A 20,965-nucleotide genomic window follows, 5' to 3' on the forward strand; every position below is an offset into this window, starting at 1 on the left:
GGTGGGTGATTCAGGTGAATCCCCTGCGTTCATAGGCGCGCACATACGGGATAAACGGAGTGTCTTGCCGTCTTCTCCTGACGCCAGACCAACCTGATGATTGGCAACCTCGAAGAGGAACGGTTGGGCCAAGCTCATGTCAGTCGGGTCTTTGTTCAAATAACCTCAGTAGCCAAGGCTGCAACGTGTTGAAGCGTATGCAAGGCTTAGAGGACCTCGTCACCATCTGAATAGTCTCGCTACTGTCTGTGCCAGTTCAGCATGGGCAGCCAAGTCGACTCTCACCCACTCGATATTGCTAAGCCATCCTGGGCATGTGTCAGAGTTGTGAGGCGTGGAAACGAACTCTTGAAGTTGAGTTATCATTGTCAGCCACAAACGAGCAAGGGCGGTTATTGACAGCCCAGGCACATGTAAAACGGGACAAAGTCAGGAGGATTCGATCGGTTGCAAACTTTGTGATGATTCATCTCAGCTATCATGGCGGCAGCCGAGTTCACTGCCACGTTGATACTGTCTCCAGTGCAACCGTAAGTAAGAAGTTATCCAATACAATAGAGATGTTTACAAAGCCTTGAAGGAAAAGTTCAACAAGCAAGTCAGTCCCTGGATGTTGACCATCTCCCCAGCGCCAGGAGACTCTCCACGGCTCCTACCCGAACGTACCATCTAAGTACCGCCTGGTATATGCGGGGGCAGCTCTCGCCCCCCATGGGGACGGGTTTGGAGACCACGGGTGACCAGACCTGCCCACCCTCCCCTGCAACCAGAATTTTTTAGTTCCCTTCCGAGCCAATCACAAGAGCTCTCGCAGACTTCAAGGCAGGCTATCTGGTTACGGCAGGTCTATCCTTGGTGGTTTTGAGATTCTAGCCCAGTTTCTGTTCCTAGGCCGATACACACAGCATGACGACGCTGTAAATTTCAAGGTCGAAATTCGGCGGAAAATCGCGATTCCCGCCGCCGACTTAGACAATTGACCATACAGTTTTTGGCACTGGGAGAGGTTGATAGTTGATCGAGCGCATATAGTCGGTCCGTCAACTACCTTAGTACGTGAATCCTCAACAGTTATGTTCCAAGTCTAGCTTAATTCTACACAATCCTGGGGATATCTGATGAAATAACTCGATATCGGAGTTGACTCGGCCAATATTCTACACAGAGGGAGGTGTCAATGTTTTACAGGCTCTATGGTCTAAGCTACCGGCCTTACTTGCCTTCACCATACGCAACCGGAAGGTACTATGCATTTACCTTGATAACTATTTCCTCAAGGCGCCTTCCTTATCTGAAGTATTTCGTTTCACTTACACGTGATAGGGTTCTCCATGTTCAGCTTACACCTCGCAAAATTTACTTTCCACTGACACTGACAACCTCTTCAACTCTCGTGTGTACATTTCAACGTAGCGTGTCCAATCAAAGCCATGCATCTTTTCCTCCTCACTGCCGCCTCTCGCGCCGTTACTTTGGAGATCAAAGACGCTACGAGAAAACGTTACGGAAAGAAAATCACTTCTGGTTCAGGGTGGGAAGCGGAGACAGGGCTGATGCGGAGCAAAGGAACTTGAGCAACATCAGATCAGCCCTCTGGCCCTCTCTAAGCACACTGTTTTTACCAGGACGATCGAATGCTCAATACTATCAACAAAATCTTGCTGTTTCACTAACACATAATTGCAGTCTCTGCATGATGGATCACGCCAGACTGTAAAAAGGGCAGAAACTTAGACTTCAACAGCAACAAAACTTACTGCAACACCTCAGTTACCGCCAAACTCTGATCTTTATGTTCGAGTTTCTGTAGATCTACAACACACACACTTGGATATCCGGAATCCAAAGTATGTAAGGTAGTTGCCCACCCTATTGCGCAATGACTAAGACAGCCCGACTGCATTGCAAGCGAGAAAGGAAATTCCCAACTCTTCCCATATTCCCCCTCCCCCGTCGGCTCCGCTTCCGCCCTAAACCTGCCTTTGCATAGTTACAACAGACCTACAACACCCCCAAGAATGTGGTGATCAGCCTACAGTCAAGGTCCAGGGTCCCTGCTAAAGGTCGACGTGTTTAGTGTCTCCTCTTGCACTTTGTTGAGTCAGAAATACAATGCTATACCCCCATTGGTTGTTCAACGTCAACCAGCCTTGCGTTTTCTGTCAGTTAGCACCAGCTTGGATAGCCATGTCTCGCATGTCTAGGGACAATAGAATCACCGAGTTAGAGAGCGGAACCGATTTCGCTTCTCCTCGGATGCGCTTAAATCGTCCCTTTTGGAATTATTCCGGGTTCATTTGCCAAGTACGGATACACAGTATAGGTTCGGTAGGTGGTTTTGGTATTTGCTAATAGTAACTAATATGTAGTGGAGGTTTTCAGATCAGACAAGCGAGTGCTGGGATCTGTGGAGGTGCGGGGATGGATTGATGGTCGGTGCGTGTGGGGTAGTCTTGATTCTGGATCTCGCACCCAGGCCCAGGCTCAGAAGACCTGACCATGCTCATCTGTTCATCAAGCTCAACTGGAGTCAGTCGTTTACCAACATGGGCCACTGGGCCTCTCTGCATTGGAACTTGAGCTCATGGAGACTCAGGGCTCACTCTGCCATGCAACCTGGGCACCCTAGGCACCATGGATACTGTCTACCCCCATCATCATGCAAGTATTCGGTCTGCGCTCTGGCCCCTGGAGGTGCAGACCGCTAGAGTAGGTAGATGATTGATAATGGCACTCAAACTGTCGTTGGCTTGTTGTTACCCCCGCGTTATAGACATGAGGCTTCATTTCCCCGTGGGGTTGACCCTTCGCTACACACCGCGTATGAGCCGAGCCCACCCTTTTCATTCCGCCGGGATGTTACCGAGTTCAAGAAAAGAAAGTTTGATGATAAGGCTACGGTGCAGTATACTAACTTGTCACTTATTGAGTAGGTTCAAGTCTATTTAAACGCCTGTGTACCTGACTCGCCGGATTCAATGATAGTTACATCATTCCAGGACCACTCGTCAACTCGAGTCGGCTCAACACTTTGAGCTCCTTGATCCGACTGAGCTTTCGAATCCGGGGTCCCCAAACGATTTCCACGAGGTGGCAGCCACTTCGATCCGGGTGCAAATGCGGGGTTGAGCAACAGCCTATGAATACCGTATCTGTATTGGGAGCCGTAACTTAGGGATCATCGGGAGGTCGGTGTTCATTCCGGATAATATCGTGATAACCTCGGCCGTGTCAAGGCAGAGTTACTCAGATCTGCTTCCTCTGCTGTCGTATCGCAGTGTTACAGAGCAACACTGAAAAGGAGCTGAGATATCATCAAGACTTGTTGATAGTGATAATACGGGCAATGGTTCGAACAGTGTCTGACCAGAGACGTTCCAGCTCGTGTCTGCTGCTGCCGGCACGAGGCCCATGGCTTGCTTGGTGCTAGGTCCCCAGTGTGCAAATTGACTTGAGACCTTTGATCCAGGGACGAAAATAACTAGCTAAAGAGCCTGCTCAGTTCATACTAAACTATACTAAACTTTTCTAGGCATTTTTATTGCTTAGGATTAAGTCCTTAAGTCCCCTTCCCAGTTTCTCTTGTATGCCCTTGTCAGTAGATCTTCAGTATTAGATGGAGAATTGTAGTTCATCATGTCTGGTTCAATATCACCCTGCTGCTTTTGGCTTCCTCAATTTATTACAGAATGCGCCCTCCTTGGCGCCCTGGGACATTGATATACTCGGCCACCAAGCCATATGACATCAAAGGGTGCCAGTGCCAGTCTCGCTCTCCTCAGCCTTGAAGTGAGTAACCAACTTGACCGCTCTCACCGCCAAGCTGGATTAGATGCTGTCTCATGCCGTCGGCCCTTCGCCTGTCTTCCTCCGGGAGCGAGTCGAAAGCACATTTGTCAACCCAGCTACCAATTCCATGCTGTAGAACGTTCCTCGCTCGAAGAGTGCTTCCCTGTACATGGCCAACAGAGCCGTGTAGTGTCATTCGCTCCTTGCTGCCGCTGTAAGCCCCGCGGTGCAGAATATTATTGTTATAAAAGACAATATCACCGGGCTGCAGCTTGACGATGAGCTGGTCTGGCAGGGACTTAGCAAAGGGATCTGCGTTTCGCTCAGTCGAGGTCCTAGCGCGCTTGTGCGAGCCAGGCACCACGATGAGAGAATCATCTTCCCATAGAGCGAAGTTATACTGAGCATGGTAGGCATGCTTGCCAAGACGCTCCATCTCCTCGTCCTCGCTAGCCTCAGCGGGGATATCATCACGATGCCACCTTAACTCAAAATCCCTTTCTGGCCTGACAAGCATGTTGAACAGTTCCATCACGAGATGCTCGTCTTGGCATTGCAGCAGCTGCTTCACAATGCCGAGGATGGCTTCAGAGAAGTACAACGCTGTGAATAGCTCATGACCTGGGAGATCGGGGTTCATGAGATGCTGGACACCCCATATTCCATGCTCACGTGCTTGGCTGGCATCCCATGGTGGGAATTGTTTCCCTACAGTCCGTACTGTAAACTATTAGGAGAATATTTATTTAAAGTAATAGTTAGGGATTATACCGTAAGGCCATTGCCCTTCACGAGCCAGCTGAGTAGCCTTTGAGCTAACCTCGCGGAGAGCATCGAGCTTATCCTTGCTCACGATTGACTTTATGACCACAAACCCATCCCTCTTGAGATCTTGGAGATACTGCGAGGTGGACATGATGTGATATGAAAATGCGGGTTTTGGTCCCTTGAACGAATTGCGGCTTACGGCGCGGCGCGGAAAGGTCTGGTATTGGTATTCTGCGGCTTGTGGACCGCCGGTAAAATAAGACAAAAATTCCGTTACAGTACCCCTCTTGAGCTACCTAACCTATGCAATAGTACTTGGAGATACAAGCAGCTGACAGGTCATCGGTCAAAAGGCTCTGTACCACAGGCAAGGATGGTCGAAGAGGTCGAAACGAAGCGAGACTTGGCGCGGATATTTACAGAAAGAGTTTCAGTTCCTTTTGCATGTCCAAAAGTGCTTCCTCTTGTGCTATTATGAGCCCTTTTAAGAATCGATGTGGGGAACGTACTCACTTACGGACGGCTCGTTGCATCTACTACAATGGAGCCTCATAAGGTCAAGTAACGTAGCAATTGGAGTACAGCATCGTGAGTAGTAAGAGTATCGACAGTCAGACATTCATTAGTCTTATGCATGTGCAAGTGCACGTGTAAGAGAATCCACAGTATCAGCTTTTGTTGTCATAATCGTCATTCATTAACCGATTGCCAATCATCTTTGTCCTTTACCTATCTATCCATCGCCATCGTAATGATCAACTACATGCCTCAGCAGACCACCTCACAGCATATCCCTTGACAGTCTTCTGCACATCCAAGTCACCAGGGTCATTCTCAAACAGTGGCTTGTCGAGTCTTCGCTCAGCAATCTGTTCCACCTCGAAGCCCTGATCGCGCGCAATATCAAAGAAACCCTCATCAAGCTCCTTCTTCCACGGTCGGTATGATGTGAAGAAGACATAGGCCACGCTCTCACGGGAAACCTTGAGGGTCTCCTTGATACTTTTGACCATGTTTCCGTGCTCACTGTGTCGGAAGAGAAGATCTGCCAGGATGAGAACATCAAAGCGGTCCTTGTGAGAGTCATCAGTTGGGCTCAGGCGAGTAAGCAGCGGGATAGGGTCAGCGCCCCAGACGAAGCCCACAGCATCGACAGTATTGGCGATTCGACCACGAGGCTCAACTGTTTCGTCACATTCGTCGATGTTCTTCTGCATGATTCTGACGATATCTGGGTCGGGGTAATCTGTAACCACGACCTTGCGCGCACCAAGAATAGCAGCCACAAGACTGGGCAGACCGGCCGCAGCACCGAGTTCCAGGACCGTCTTCTCACGTACTCGAGAAGGATCCTCCTCGAAGAAGTCGGAGATCATCTTGGCACCGTTCCAGAGATGGTGGGCTTCGGTAGGGCTGGCGCCAACAAGATGAAGCGTTATTGGCTTGCCGCTTTGCATGGTGAAGATCTGAGATGTAGGAGGGGGCGTAGGTGGGCAATAATCCTCTGGATCATCCATGAGGTCGCCAAATCCATAGTCTACCTCGCCAGACATTGTGTTCAGTGAAAAGTGCGGTCCAAGAGTGAGCGGTAGTAAGTCTGAAATGTGTGTTGGAGTAAGATTCCGGCGAATATGACTTTGGTGTGATTTTATGGGCGCAGTTTAAATACTTCGTTGTCTAAGGAAGAACTATTCTCGAAGCTCGTCTTCTTGCGTCTGGTCTCGGTGATAAGTTTGCACTGAGATCTGAGCCTCAGAGTCCAAGTCTCGCTTCTTCTGGTAGTCGAAGGTCGTGAAGAAGAGTTTTGATTCGAGTGGGCCAAGCTTCCAATTGGTGCGCTCCCACAGTGCGCCAAATATCCATCTGTCAACACCATCCCTCAATAAACCTACAATAGAAAACCAACGAATAAGGATAGCCAAGTAGTTCTTCCACCATCATAGCCTCGAAACTTCAGTGGAGGGAGGGAAATATAGGTGCGCATCTCCTCTATCCGAATCGCTGCCGTGCCAATTCCCTCAGCATGTTCACAGTCCCCTCTTCCCTTTCCCTCCATGCCCTCTTCTTCTCTTCCACCTCTTCCCTTTTAGCTCTATCGATCTCCTCTCTGCGAATTTCTCTCTCTGTTTTGCGCCGTTGCTCCCTCTCTTTGGCTTTCTTGTACTCGTCCAACGAGTCTCCGCCACCCATAAGCTCTCTTTCGTCTTTGACTTCCATAGCATCGGGGCTCTTGTCGCGGAACGAGCGCATTTTGTCCGCCACTGCCGCTCGCTTTTCCAGCATGCGCTCGCGGGTTCCAGCTTCAGCACGAGGGACCAAGTCTTCGAGCTGTTCTTTCTGCAGAGCCCGATCGGCTTTGCGCGCTTGACGTAGGTCCGCAATAGACGCTTGCTTGTCTTCTTCAACAAGTTCAGCTCGAAAAGATATATCTTGTAGTGTGGGAATGCCTGGTCCAGACCGCCGTGTGTGATCCGAACCTGGAAGTGTAGGGCCATAATCATCTTCATCGTCCTCGCTCTCACGATCTTCTCTGTCTTTCATAGTTTCTCGTACTTCATCCCGATGCACAGAAGCACGTCTTGCTTGAGGCGCAACTGAATTATTCGATGTAATTCGTGTAAAGGTCTCAGGGTCGTACCATCCTTCTGCCAGCTCCTTTCGGTTCCACTTCCCAATGAAGCTCTTCCATCGCCCTCTAATTTCATGATCATCCATCTCGGCGATATTCTTCTGCTTCTGAAGACTTAGATATTCACCAAACAATGGCTTGAAAGAAGACAGATCGGCCTTTGACAAGGGTCGCGCCATGAATGGTAGGTTAACCACAGCTTCAGGCTTGCGACTTGCATGATCCCGGGATTTATATGACGAATGATGGCGATGATGATTTTTGGGAGATGAGCGATGGCCGCTTGGCTCAGAGTGATGTCTCTCGTGTCGATAAGATGATGTTTTTGATCGTTTGTTATCAGGGGAACGTGATCGTGACCGTGAGCGCGTGTTTTTATATGAAGTGTCGCGGTCCTGGCTTCTCTTATAATTGTAGTCACGGTGCGGTGACCTTTCTCTAATCCGGTTACTGCGATCCATTTTGATGCCTTGAGGCTATGTCTGACTATTGCAAGCCCAGAAAATAAGCGATTAAGAATTGTCGTGATAAAATTAGAATGTCGATGAGATAAATCTGGTTCAAAGTATTTTAAGATGAGATTTTGAGGTCAAGGGATGACACAGTGCGCTCCGCTTTTCTTTAATGTCACTTTTAGGTTAGTAGTTTAAAGGAAACGCAATGCTTTTGCAGAACGATGAGACTAATGTGAACTTGGGAATCAAATATCATAGCGTGAAGGGGAGTATATCATATTTCTATGCACAATGTGTCAAGCTGCTTAATTCTTCTCGATCTCCCAGTGGTCTTCTTCGTCATTCCAAAACTTCAATGGGTATAATTGCAAACTAGCAAATCGCAGCCCTCGTCTCCCCCCTTACGTGGCAATTTCTTTGTCATCCGCAAGATACTGTATTGGGCGATTTTATAAGGTTGATCGACGAAACTCTCGTACCCCAAGAGGTGTTTTCTAGGCCTGGCCCTCTGCTTCCACCGCTGACTCAGAGTTGCCATGAATTACACAACCCAAACACTGACAATCATCTCCGCACGGACAACTTGCCTCCTCACCGGCACAAGAGTCTCCAAACGGGTAACTGACAAAGAAGAAATCATTCGCCGACAGTGCTTGCTCTTCACTGATGCCAGATGCTGCTTCAGAAGGAGTTTGTGGGGCGACTGGCGATACAGTGCCCTCAGTAGAGCCGATAGGAGGTACAGAAGCGGTGCTTGTGTTAACGCTGTGGCCATTTGTTGCTGGTGTTTCGCTATTTCCGTGCCCGTTCACATTGGTGTAACCGGTATCCATCATGCTCTGCCAAGCCGATCGAACATAGTTCTGCGTCGCTTCATTGTACGGATGGGCTGCGCAGCCTACACACTCGCACGAGGCACCACAGCTACACTGATGAGAAGTGCCTGTCGCCGAATGGGGAGTTTGAGGGGCAGTCGGGGCCGGGGCTGGGAACGGTGTCGCACCATGCATTCCGAAGGGTGAAGGCATGCCCCCTTGACCAGCAAAAGTCATTGCGGCCATTACTTGTCTCCATTGTTCCGGTTGAAGAGGCTGCAAGTATGAACCATACTGGGGTGGGTAGGTAAATACAGTGGGCTGAGGGTAGTAGGCGTACATGCCGTTAGGCATCATGATGGGTGTCGGGAAAGGCGACATCATCATGCTATTGGGCGTCGGTATATCGTTGGCCGACACGTTATCGTTCTTCTGGTCGGGTTTGGGGGAGTCATTGCTGGAAGAGCAACAACTCTTGGTCTTGGCTTTCGGTGGGCTCGGCACTGAAGGCATTGTAATTGGAACGGAAGCAATGTTATCGGGATTTCCTCCTCCGCAGCAAGAACCGGCTTTTGGTGCAGACTGAATTGGTTGTTCTAGAACCTGCGTGCTCGTCATTGAACCAGACTGACTGGCCATGGTCTCCTTTGAAGTGCCTGGGCTCATCATAGGGGGTGGTATATGTGGTTGGAACATTGGATACATGACGGGCCCAAAAGGGCTTTCTGTTGGGGTCATACCCATACTCCCGTAAGGAGACATGTCAGGAAGAGACGCGACGGGCTTTTGGGATATGTCATCAAACGAGGGCAAAATGTTGAGCATTTTGGGGTCCATTCGCTGGAAGGCCGATGGGTCAACAGATTCTCTTCTGCTTAAACTTCCGCCTTTCGAACTCGTTTTCTGTACTCGATATCCAGAACCTGGTGTTTTGCTAGCAGGACTCTGGGGTGTGGAGCTGCTTGTGCTATCACCGTTCTCAGGCTTTGGTGATTCGGTATCTTTGCTGGGTCCGCAATGGCATGCTTGTTTCTTTGGTATCGCAGCCGTGACTCTGCCGCAAGAACATGGGCGAGAAGCTGGATGAGGACATGTACTAAGAGGTCTACCCGGCTTCCTCACAGGTACCATTAGTCGCTCGTTTGCGTGTGTGCATTTAGTAGAGCGATGACCACGAATACAAGGCTCGCTACAAGTCCAGAGTCAGCAAAGTCTAACCAACAGACCGACGGCAGTTGATTGCGCCAAGATTAATCGTACCAGGCCATTTTTATTCCATTGATGAGAGGCATGGTGAGACTGTCGTCGGAACAGTATGTACGACGGATGACAGAGGTGGAGCAAGACGGATAGTGGTAGAGATGGTGGCCGGCTCACAGCCGTAACAGGTGCCTACAAATGCGCAAGTCTCGCGAGAGTCGACATGGGAGGAAGAATGTGTGGAAGAAGGGGCGTGGATTACTCGGCGACACTCGAAGACTCGGAGTTTGCGTCGCAAACGAGGGGATACAGAAGACGGGTTTCCAAAGTTCGCGGTGGCTGTACTATATGAAAGTGTCGTACTAGGACTCGAGGAAAATGGTAGATTATGGCCGACGAAAGTGACTGCTACAGAATGCGAGATTGGCGTGAAATGATATGTATCGTCGTCGTTGTTGTCGTGAAAGAAGAGGATGTAACAAAGCAAAACAGAGGATCTTGATCTAGACCCAAGACGAGAGATGGTTCATTATTCAGGGACCCGACCCAACCTTTCTCCTTCCCTTGTCAGCAGCCGGCGGACAACCTGCCTGCAAATGTTCGTCGCGCCCCCCACCATGCGGGGGCTGCAGCGGGCAAGAAACGCCCTAAAGAGCCCAAAGGGTGTCTACTCCCAGCAAGGCACTTGGTTGGCAAGATCACTGTGACGCTAACGACAGACTTGGCTCTCGGCTCTGGCGCGCATCTTTTTGGGTGTTCGGTGCCCGCTCAGCTAAGATCGGCTCGGAATAGTAGACGTTGAAAGTCATGCCATATTGAATATGGTTCCGTGATAAGATAAAATTATTCCGAGGACATGTTAATATGAGTATGAATGTAGTAGAGTATACCATCAGAACTTGGTGTTCTCCTGACGTTGTTGATTCAATATTCCCTCCAAGCCAAGTCCAAAATCATCCCCCCGGCTCAGGCCCGTTCCTCCAATTGAGCCGCCGCCGATACGGAGCAGCGTATAGCCGGAGACCCGGCGATTCCCTTCCGTGCAACGTCCGAAAGAGCATATTGACAGTCCAACGACTCGTCAAAATGAAACATGTTAGGGATATATATATATATATATATATATATATAAGTTTCGTTACTTCCCAGTAATAGCGAAATATCGCCCTTACCGCATTTCAATCATTCTCGTCACTTTTCTCTTCCCTCTCCACTATCCTGTGTCCGTATCCATCAGCCAACCCGGCCGAGTGAGCAAGTTTCCATTGGCTCAAAGGCCCCGGCCACCTTCAACACCAACACCACCATAAAGCTCAAGCGCTCAGCTTTCTCTTGTCGACTGCTTTACCTCATACGTATGAATTGCTTCCTCCATATCAATATCTGTGACGTAACATGGTTTGGACCATGACAAAGTTGACGGGAGTCAGAGTCACAGTCCATCCTAATAGCTTAGATGTATAGCTCATCACAAATTCATCTCCCAACGATAATGTTGCAATTATCAGCATGTGCTTTTCACATCTACGTTACATTGTGCCTCTGTTCTGGGCTCATCTCCCGTGAGATCCTCGTCTAGTGTCTGGTCTCATGTCATGCTCTGCACATCCTTGGCATTCCGGCCTTGATATTGGATCCAACTCAAGTGATCTTCAAGAATCCAGCGGTCGCACACAGGCTAGAGATCACATCCTACTCTTTGGTGCGCTTTGGTCTCACGCCGTTGGATGGCGCCATCTTGCAGACGGAACGGTACGTCTAATCCATTACAAATTGGTATCATTGAACTTCGCCTATCTCTATACGCCCTTGTCCGAGTCGTCTGAATCAGCAAACATATCCACTGCTCGCATCCGCCTTCGAGGCTGGCCGGCTTGAGGTGGTTCTTCTTGGGTCTTGTTCTCAGTGCCGATTGTAGGTTGATCTGTAGGTGCTGGTGGCAACTCATCCCCCACAGCCTCGTCTTCATCCATTGGTTCTCCAACCACATCGTCTTCGTCGATGGGCTCTCCCTCAATGTCATCCTCGTCAATAGGTTCTCCCTCGATATCCTCCTCTTCGATCGGCTCTCCAATCACATCATCCTCATCGATTGCCTCACCCTGAACGTCATCCTCCTCCTCCATGGTCGAAACTGGTAGCGCACGTAATTGTCCATCCTCCACCGTCTTCCACTTGCCCTTCTTCTCTTCGCTATCCTCTCTCTCGGCGGCAACCAGCGACGGCGGGCTCTCAAAGCTTCGAACAAATAGTTCCTGACTCTCAACAGGGAAGACGCACCACCCCTCCCAGAGATTCAGAACAAGGTGAATGCTACGCTTCCACTTCTCTGCACGTAGACGTCCCCACTTGAGTCGCTCCGCCATGAGGCCCAGTGTCTCGAACGTCTTCCGGTCTTTCAGTGATGTCTCGAACAGCTGCCGAAAACGCCAGGCGTGCCGCACGCCGCTTGTCGATGAAGACGACAGGATATCACTGACGACATACAATCCCACCAGGCTAGCACCACTAATATCAGGGCCCTCGTTACTTGGCGCCTCTTCGGGGGCGCCTGTTTGTAATTCTTTACTCTCGGACTTCTTGTCAGGGTTTGCGCCAGTAAGAGCAAATGGCTTCTCGACATTGAATGTGATCATCGCTACGACCTCGTCAACTCCTCGACTGGCATGGGTGATCGCAAAGCTCGTCACTCTCGCGACATCGCCCTTTCTTAACCTCGACATCGACGTCGGTAGTCGTGCAAGGAGATGCGTTAGCTTGGCTTTCTCCAGCGGGTTGAGGAACGCCTTTTCGGACTCGGCATCTGGATTTTCCCTTTTATTGTCGTCCTCAAAATCCTCCTCGTCCGAGGAGTTGTACTCTGAGTCCGACACGAATTCATCCAGCTTAGTCGTGTACTCAAACTTGAGGTTCTTCTCTGGGGCCTTCCATGCGTGCGAACCATCAAAAAGGGGAACATATTTTCCCGTTTGCCTTGATTGCTGTGAACCCGTAATTACCTCCCATAGTCTCCATCGATACCATATGCCGCCTTGACTTCTTGCATCCCATATCCATGCCCATTTTTCTTCCCTTTGGACCTCGGGCCGTGACATTAGCAGCGCCTCAAATTCTGGGCCATGCGCAAGAACTCCCTCGATAACCTTGCTAATTAGTTGAATAGTTTTTACATCCGTGGGCGGTTTGACTGGCACATGTAACAGGGCCGACCGATTAACGCCTGCACCAGGAGGTCCATAGGAAGTTGGGGGCGCAAATCTGCTATTGAATCCATGCTGCGTGTGCGGGTTCTGTGGTCCTGATGGTTGCTCAACAGGTTTCGCACCAAAGGGATGTGATGTTGCTGAAGAGCCAATATTTGGCAACGCAGCCGAACTCGCGACGGCTGACGAAAGATGGCGATGGAGAGATAGGTAATATCCATAACCTAGATATCGGTTCTGTAGCGCATTGACAGCCGCATCGATCTCGTTCGCGGGTGTCTCCTGGGATAATGTGACAATCGAAACGGCATGCTTTCTTTCCAAGTTCCCAGAGCTGCTCGAAGGTGTGATTTTGACATTCTCAACTGTCAGATTGTCCGGAATCAGGGCCTTGATCGTGGCTGGGGAAGTCCCTGGAGGAATGTTCGACAGTCGCAGCGTAGGTTTCGCTATAGCCTTCTCTTCTGCCCTATCCGTCACACCGACCATATCCTCATCATCACTGGTATTGAAAGCTCTCGCTGCTGGGATCGGCCCACCGCCACTGGCTCCCTCGTCATAGCCCAGGACTCCCTTATCCCGCGACGGCCGCGCAAAATCCTGGAAAGATCGCTTTTTAGCGAACGAGGATGGCGGAGGTCCCAAGCTTCCTGGTCCGCTCTTCAATCCCGATGTCCCAAAATGCCGTCTCCCTGGTCCCGAAGGTGGTGGCGGGCCTCCAAATCCATGTCGCGGGCGTGAGGGCCCTGAAGAGCTGGGTGCGCTGTGCCCATCGTAATCGTCATCGCGGTCGAAACTTTTGACGAATTCATTGTATACGGCGGCAGTTTCTGCTTCCTCTCGTAGTCGCTTGGCTTCAGCTTCTGCCTTTTGCTTCTCGAAAGCGGACTGCTTGGTCGGTTTTTGCAGCTTAGCTTCCAAGCTTGGGAATTCGGATACACCCTTTCCGGATGACATTTTTGGTTTCGGTTTGTAGTTTGTTTAGTCAGCGCATCTCTATTGTCGTACGCGAAGTGTGACCAGCATTTATTGAAATAGAGACTGTTGAAATAATGACTGAAGACAGTGTTGATTTGAGTTACGGTTAGCTGTCGCAATAGTCACGGCGCGTTCCCAAAAGCTCCAGTTGAGTGGGCCTCGTCACTGTAAGCCTTATCGCTTACCGTGTGCTAGTTTTAATAGGGTATAACGCAATTCGGTAATTCGAGGTCGACTACCCTATGGTTGATAAGTGAATTGCAACTTTCAGCACGCATTGTGGTTTGGAACTGAAAACATTTGCTTGATATGACCAATAAGGCCAGGAGAAGCTTGATGATGGGGTTTTATCAATAGCAATCCCTCGTAAAGTGGTTTCCTAAAATCAGAGAAAGACCGAACATACCTGAGTTAATTAGTCCGAATGAAATTGCATAGAAGTCTGTCAATATATGCTATTAGAACTCAACTCTGCGCCCTAAAACAGAACCAAGTGGGACACTGAACTATAAATCACATCAAATGCTCAAAATAGCCTAATCAGCTTCCTGTATTTTGTTTACGTGCGTCTTGGGCCATTTTCTCGACAATGTGTGTCTGCCGCTATCGGCATCACGTGATACCCTTTGGAGGGGGAAAGTTTTGAACTGAAGCTGGAGAATATCATTCAGAGTGGTGACTGAAGCATACTACAATCTTCAGTTCACTTCAATATCTACACTCCAAGATGTCGAACCCGGATCAATCACCATGCCGAATTCTAGTCATGGCCTCTGGTTTTGGCTCTAACTTTCAGGCTCTTATTGATGCGATATCTACCGGTTCACTTCCAAATAGTCGTATCATTTCTCTCATTGTGAACCGACGGAACGCACACGCAACTGTCCGAGCGGAGAAAGCTGGTACGAGCCCTCTCACAAAATCTTATACACCATGCTGGTCCATACAACTTTCATGTGTATATTTTATTGTGTACTCTGTACTATACTAACTCGCGACAAGGCATTCCTTGGCAATACTTTAACTTGATCTCTCATGGGTTTTTGGAAAAGGGAGAAACCGACGAGCAGAAGGTGGCTGAAGGTCGTCGGAAATACGACGCTGCTTTGGCCGAAAAGATTCTCTCATCCGACGAGAAGCCTGAGCTTATTGTTCTAGCTGGTTGGATGCACGTCTTCTCGACTGCTTTCCTGGACCCTATTAAGAAAGCTGGTCTGAACGTCATTAACTTGCACCCGTGAGTTCAATGAATTCTGTCCTTGCAAATTACCGGATCATTAACAAAACCATCTAGTGCTCTACCAGGGGAGTTTGACGGAGCCAACGCGATCGAGCGAGCTTATGATGAGTTCAAGGCTGGACGACTAACACGCTCAGGCATCATGGCTCACTACGTGATCGCTGAAGTAGACAGGGGTACTCCTATCCTGGTCAAGGAGATTGAGTGGAAGGGAGAGGACCTAGAACAATATAAGGAGAAGGTACACTCTCATGAGCACGAGCTGATCGTCAATGCGACCGCAAAGGTGGCACAGGAGACAGTCAAGAACAGAAGGACATAAAAAGGAGACGACATAAATACTGCTATAGCAGCACTGCACAATGAACTACAAACGATGCGAGATGAGACAAACTTCATATACAAAGCCATACAGAACAGGAGATGAGAGACATCTCGTCTCCATGAAGAGTAGTTATACATCGCCATAGGAGTGATTGAAATAGCTACTCTCCTATGTTGGTTGTTGGTTTGGCATAACCAGGAAATCGATTGTAGAACCAAAGAGCCAGACAGCATTCCTGAGCTCAACCCTTTATTATACCCCCTTACAGAATAAAACTTAAATCTGCCTCTCCCTGTCCCATATAAAATCTCATCCCTGACATGTGAAGTCATGTCAAAGCCCCCATTGACTGAAACATCTCCTGTCGGATATTCATTAGCCCGCTATCTATACCCAACGTGTAAGTGGTTATGGTTGTAAGCTTACCCTCCTTTCAAGTCAGACCATGCACGTCGCTTCTTCACGTTCTCAAACATTCGATCTTTGCAAACAAAACATGATTCCTTAACCTGCTACAAACGAACGCTTCATCCAAATTCATACGCAGTTTGCGCCCCAAGAGCTTCTGATGTTCTATCATAGCTTGGCCTTCGTCTCTCCAATAAGCGCCCGACCCTTCTCAAGCTCGTCACACAGCACCAGTGGCCGGCCACCTCTGGAACCATCAAGTGTCACCAATCCGTTATAAATACCCTCTGTCTCTCTTCCAACTCCATCGTTTTGGATCTCTCTCCATCGCCACTTCTCACCAAGCTTACCACCATGGCCTTGTATAACATCCACGATCTTCTCACCCAAGTTGGGTAGGAACTTGAATCCGTGTCCACTGTCGCCTGTTGCAACAAATAGCCCCTTCCAGCCCGGGTGGTAGTCAATCAGCCATTCGCCGTCTCGTGTATCGGAGTACCAGCAGATTCGAGCCTCCTTCCATGGTCGGGTTTCTAGGCCACGCACAGGACACAGGTCCTTGAGCGCACGGCGGAGATCTCTGTCGGCTTCGAGGGGTAGAGGATTCGAAGAGTCGTTGCGAGAGGTATAGGGTTGAGATGCGAGGAAGGGCTCCCGCTTATCGTTGGGCGAAGGAGGAAGAGCGTTGTTGATCTTGATTGGGTTAATGTATCCGAATGTGTGGCGGGCGACCTTGAGGACGTTGTTTCGTGGGGGGATGAGGAAGAGGCCGGTGCTGAGGTTCAACACTACAGGGAAGTTATCGAGTCGCTTCTGCTCTTCTGGTGTGATGTCCATGTACACGACTGCATGGCCAGTAGCCTCTGTTCTTCCTCGAAGGTCAACGAGTGAGCCGGACCAAGCACCGGCAGCTACCATGACCACATCGGCCTTGAGAACCTCCGAGTCGCTCAGCTTTGCACCAATGACTCGGTCGCCCTCTGTCACGAGCTCTATCACCTTGCCGTTGACGAACTGTATACGTCCTGTGGCCTGAGCCTGCTTGTAGAGCCACTTCATGCCCTCTCCAGCATCAGCCCAGCCAGAGTTACCATTGAGGTAGCCCCAGTCTCCGGGATAGCCGTCTGTGCCGAGGAACTCCTGTAGGGCTTTGGTACTCTCCAGCTTTTGGATCTTGTCCACAGGCAGACCGGTCTGCTTAGCGATTAACTCGACATTCTTGGCGCTCTCCTTGGTATAGTCCATGCCAGACTTCTTCAGCTTGAAGTCTTTGGGGGTTTCGCTCGCGCAGAGAACAAAACCCGACTCGGAATATCGTCCCTGTCCACCGACCTCGTGATCACCCTGCTTTCGCCATTCCTTCTGCGCCTCGGCGGCAAGCGCGGCATAGTAAGGGTCTGAGTAGTCGGCTCGCACAATTCGAGACGAGTCTACACTGGCAGCATCTTCCGGAGGAAACTGTCCTGCGCAGTCGTCGACAACAGTAATCGAGGTGTTGGAGTAGTGTGTTCGCTTGGCCAAAGCCAAGGCGGTGCCGAGGCCAAAGACTCCAGAGCCAACGATAAGGATAGAAGAGGGAGCGCCAGCCATTGTGACAGACAAAGATGATAGACGGTCGAGGAGAAGACAAGAAAGGCTTCCTACGAGGGACAATCACTTATCTGCCACTGTTGACAAAAGAAAGTTCACATGGGCCGATGAAATGCGAAGACTTTTCCCCGTTCCCACACCGATCACGGCGTTGTCTGAGTAGGAGAGCGTCGCAAACGACACTAGAACGGGCCCAAAAATCGGCTGATAGTCTTTCGGCTGCCGAGAATCGGGGCTAGTCTGCCAATTGACTATGAGAATGCCATTATTGGCTGAGCACGTGAGTGGATAATCATGCATCATCGACGCACGCGAGCTTCACACACAAAATGTCAAAAAGACTTCAAACTTCGGAGAGAACTTAAAACTTTATTTATATCTCACTGAGAAAAACTGCTCATTCGGGAGAATACATCTCACAGATGTTGGTTTTAGTTCATGACAACCATATGGCTGTCTTGACCACCAGCAGATGCTGGGGTATGCTCTCCAGATATTCACGAACTCGTTACCAAGTTCATGTTTTTTTTTAACTGAACCCTCAAAAGGCTCACTTAGGCAACTGTTCGACTTTGTTTCCTCAGCACCCTCTCTCAGCTCAACGCGTCCCTCAAGAATATTAGAGGCGCTCAAATCAACTGAGCGCGTGCGCCACAGCAATGGCGCGAGCAATCTATCATGTGTCGCGGGATGAGTAGTCTTTGCTTTTCCCCAGAACCGAAATCCCTCGTAAATAATCCCCTTCCTAACCGCCCCTGCCAACGCCATTGCAATGCAGAAATTCAAAATGGTACAAACGCAAATTCCTGGCTCCCAACCTGGGCATCAAGACCGGGCGGAAGCCAGAGAACATAAAAGCAATCGTGGTATCGTGACGGGTTGTCTAATCATACACGTCGATAAGGTGACATTGTAGTGTCGGATGTAAGATGACAAAGAGTCAAATGGCACCTTAGACTTTACGGAAATCTGGTAGGAGTTGTTAGCACCAGTATGAGTAGAGCAAGGGTGATTAAAAACAAACCTTGCAACACAGGGTAGATCATCTCGAAGGCCTGGTAGATTTCCTCTCGAACCTTGGCACCAGTCAAGACGATCTTACCACTGACGAAGATAAGAAGCACAATCTTGGGCTTGATCATGCGGTAGATGAGACCGGGGAACAATTCAGGTTCATAAGAACTGAAGTTGTGATGGCGAGATGCCAAACCCTCGAGCCGAATAGGGAACTTGATGTCGCAAGAGCCGACAATGTTCTGGATCTTGAAGTCGGTGAACTTGGCATTGAACCCAAGCTTCTGAATGATACGAGCGTACTTTCTTGAAGCGAGCTTCGAATCGTCTTCAGACTTAGCACCAGTGACGACCATCTTGCCGGAAGCGAAGATCAGAGCGGTGGTCTTGGGCTCGCGGATTCGCATGATGACAGCGGCGAAACGCTTTTTCTGTTAGCAACGTGTTTTTACTCGGTGTGCACGTGTCAAGTCTGTAGTACCTTAGGGTTGTACTCTGCGTTACGAGCGTGCAGAGCAATAGTCTTGAGGTCCAAGCGGCAGTCCAAGTTCACTGTAGCCACGATGTTCCTTTAAATTTTGCCAGATAAGCCTCGCTGAGCATAAAAAGATCACTCAGGAGGATACATACTGTAGAGTAGGAGTGATTCCACTGGGTCCTTGAGTGGCAGCAGGCGTCGCGACAGGCGTTGCGGGTGCCACCCCATTGCCATTTGCCGCCTGCTGGCCGTTGAGAGCAGGTCGCTGAGCAGCGTCACCAGTGCCGGCGGGCGGTGGTGTCAACTCGTTGGTAGCTCCGGGGAACGACAGCGATCCGGGCGCAGTGAACGCCTTGGCTTGCGCCGCGTTCGATGGGTGTGTCTGGATGCCTTCCATGATTGGAGTCGGTATCGAGATGTGTCAACGGTTATAAAAAATCGCTGAACAGATCTAGAGCGAGACCCAAGTTAGCACCGCGCATCAACGAAAAGAGCGTGCATCCTACCCTGGAAGGTAGATGCGATGGTGATGATGCAACGCGACAACAGAAATGCAGCGCCGTTGTGTTGTTGCGAGAGTGAGGTTGAAAAGAGAGAGGAGAAACAGGCCTTTTATAGGCGGGGTAGAGGGTCTGTGCAGTGAATCAGAGGGACCACCTACCAATCGTGGGAGAGAAACAAGTGAATGTGTCCCCTACAAAGAAACTGGCCCAGCGGAGTTTTGTTGTTTAAAAAGCGACGAATACAAAGATTCGCAACAGAACGATATGGAAGATGGTGGAATAAAGGTAGCCTTTTTTCTTCTTCCCGAGTCGATATTCGATAGACCGATCAAGTTATTATAATCTTAGAAGACCACGATCTTCTTTCACTTCACGGCAACTTCTTTTTTTCTATTGTTTTCTACAATAGCGCAACGACTCGATGGTGACGATGACGGTGTCGGCGGGTATCGCTTCGTTCCGGTCTTGGTCGAGTTCAACGATGTCGGTTGCGCGCAAGGAGCGAAGAGGGCAAGGAACGTTTTCCAGTTCTTGCAACCTGGTCGCAAGGGCTGTGACCTAGAGAGTGTGATCACGTCTGCGGCAGCAGGGTCGTGATGTAGTGACAAAGTGAAGAGATGAGTGAGACAAAGCCCGAGGTGATTCAAGGCTCAAGCTGAGAGATGGGACAAGATGGTAATTGTCCACACAGATTGGATGTGAAGGTTTAGATGTGGGGTGTGACGTCGTGGGGGGGATCAAAAATAAAAAGAGAGGCCGGACGTAAGTGGTTGGTACGTAGGGCCGTCAGTCGGGACTTCCGCGCAGGTCTTTCGAAACAGGCGGGCGAGGGGAGGGCTGGCTCTTTATAATTTTGGAAAAAGGCTGCTCGGGCAGGACACCCCAGGCAACAACACGTCCTGTGGCGTCGGCGCTGGCAGGCTTGGCGTGCGCTAGCCTATGCACTAAGCTGAGTTGATCCAATCAAACACTCTTGCGACGCTGATTTTATCTCCTTTTTTCCCACCCACTCACCCCAGTCTCAGCATTGAGCCCCTGAAGTGTCGCTATAGCAAATTCAAAGTCCATGTACACATGTATCGGTACTTTCTTTTTGACTTTGCAACACAACCTGCGCCCAAACTCTTTCCATTGCTCTGGACTCAGGCGCTGCAGGCTTTGATGCACTGGAGCTGCGAGCCCCCAGGATTTCAGGATCGCCATTGACAGGGTGCCCTGCTGCCCGATACAGGCCGTCCGTGTAGGTAATAGCGGCTCACTCTCACCCTCCACTCGCTGGCCTGGCTGCTTGCTCTCAGTCACAGGAGATCACAAGCAAGGAAGCCAACACGGCTGTGGGCGTGTACACAGGTTCATCAAATGAGCAACGATTTAAGCGAGACACTTTCCCAGCTTCAGGTGAGATAATCCAAAGTGACAATATGATCGAAGCAGCACTAACCAAATTTCAGTCAAAAGATGCACAATAATGGCGTGTTCTTTCTTTCTTACCTACTCACAAGTATCCGGATTATTTCTTCCACAGCCTGGCGTGACCAGTCTTTCTTCTTCTGGCTGCTAGTTTTTTACT

General features: G+C 49.8%; 7 protein-coding genes across 7 annotated transcripts; 1 reads left to right on the plus strand and 6 right to left on the minus strand.

Annotated features, from left to right (window-relative positions):
• Positions 1–3,778: 3,778 nt before the first annotated feature.
• Positions 3,779–6,110, minus strand: BKA55DRAFT_590532 (putative nicotinamide N-methyltransferase; the record flags this gene model as incomplete). Its single annotated transcript, XM_046195107.1, has 3 exons — positions 3,779–4,509; positions 4,561–4,690; positions 5,343–6,110. 3 exons carry the CDS (start codon positions 6,108–6,110, stop codon positions 3,779–3,781), a joined length of 1,629 nt encoding a protein of 542 aa, XP_046053895.1.
• A 218-nt stretch (positions 6,111–6,328) lies between these two features.
• Positions 6,329–7,790, minus strand: BKA55DRAFT_239093 (uncharacterized protein). Its single transcript, XM_046185295.1, has one exon. The coding sequence runs from the start codon at positions 7,645–7,647 to the stop codon at positions 6,547–6,549; it is 1,101 nt and encodes a 366-aa protein (XP_046053896.1). The 5' UTR covers positions 7,648–7,790; the 3' UTR covers positions 6,329–6,546.
• Positions 7,791–7,812: 22 nt separating this feature from the next.
• Positions 7,813–10,187, minus strand: BKA55DRAFT_734474 (uncharacterized protein). Its single transcript, XM_046201260.1, has 2 exons — positions 9,717–10,187; positions 7,813–9,645 (listed from the first exon to the last, which is right to left on the minus strand). The coding sequence occupies exons 1-2, from the start codon at positions 9,746–9,748 to the stop codon at positions 8,136–8,138; spliced, it is 1,542 nt and encodes a 513-aa protein (XP_046053897.1). The 5' UTR covers positions 9,749–10,187; the 3' UTR covers positions 7,813–8,135.
• Positions 10,188–11,261: 1,074 nt separating this feature from the next.
• Positions 11,262–14,275, minus strand: BKA55DRAFT_239496 (uncharacterized protein). The gene is made up of 2 exons (XM_046185296.1): positions 14,244–14,275; positions 11,262–14,072 (listed from the first exon to the last, which is right to left on the minus strand). Exon 2 carries the CDS (start codon positions 13,814–13,816, stop codon positions 11,456–11,458), a length of 2,361 nt encoding a protein of 786 aa, XP_046053898.1. The 5' UTR covers positions 13,817–14,072; positions 14,244–14,275; the 3' UTR covers positions 11,262–11,455.
• Positions 14,276–14,564: 289 nt separating this feature from the next.
• BKA55DRAFT_685643 (formyl transferase) lies at positions 14,565–15,399 on the plus strand (the record flags this gene model as incomplete). Its single annotated transcript, XM_046198824.1, has 3 exons — positions 14,565–14,739; positions 14,840–15,074; positions 15,132–15,399. 3 exons carry the CDS (start codon positions 14,565–14,567, stop codon positions 15,397–15,399), a joined length of 678 nt encoding a protein of 225 aa, XP_046053899.1.
• A 579-nt stretch (positions 15,400–15,978) lies between these two features.
• BKA55DRAFT_503461 (FAD dependent oxidoreductase) lies at positions 15,979–17,400 on the minus strand (the record flags this gene model as incomplete). The annotated part of the gene is made up of 1 exon (XM_046187010.1): positions 15,979–17,400. One exon carries the CDS (start codon positions 17,398–17,400, stop codon positions 15,979–15,981), a length of 1,422 nt encoding a protein of 473 aa, XP_046053900.1.
• A 952-nt stretch (positions 17,401–18,352) lies between these two features.
• On the minus strand, positions 18,353–19,289 carry BKA55DRAFT_590537 (transcription factor TFIID-domain-containing protein; the record flags this gene model as incomplete). The annotated part of the gene is made up of 4 exons (XM_046195108.1): positions 18,353–18,369; positions 18,425–18,839; positions 18,896–18,983; positions 19,045–19,289. 4 exons carry the CDS (start codon positions 19,287–19,289, stop codon positions 18,353–18,355), a joined length of 765 nt encoding a protein of 254 aa, XP_046053901.1.
• Between the last annotated feature and the right edge of the window lie 1,676 nt (positions 19,290–20,965).

Source organism: Fusarium redolens, assembly GCF_020744475.1.
Source record: "Fusarium redolens strain MPI-CAGE-AT-0023 chromosome Unknown BKA55scaffold_3, whole genome shotgun sequence".
In the NCBI taxonomy this organism is placed as follows: Eukaryota; Fungi; Ascomycota; class Sordariomycetes; order Hypocreales; family Nectriaceae; genus Fusarium; species Fusarium redolens.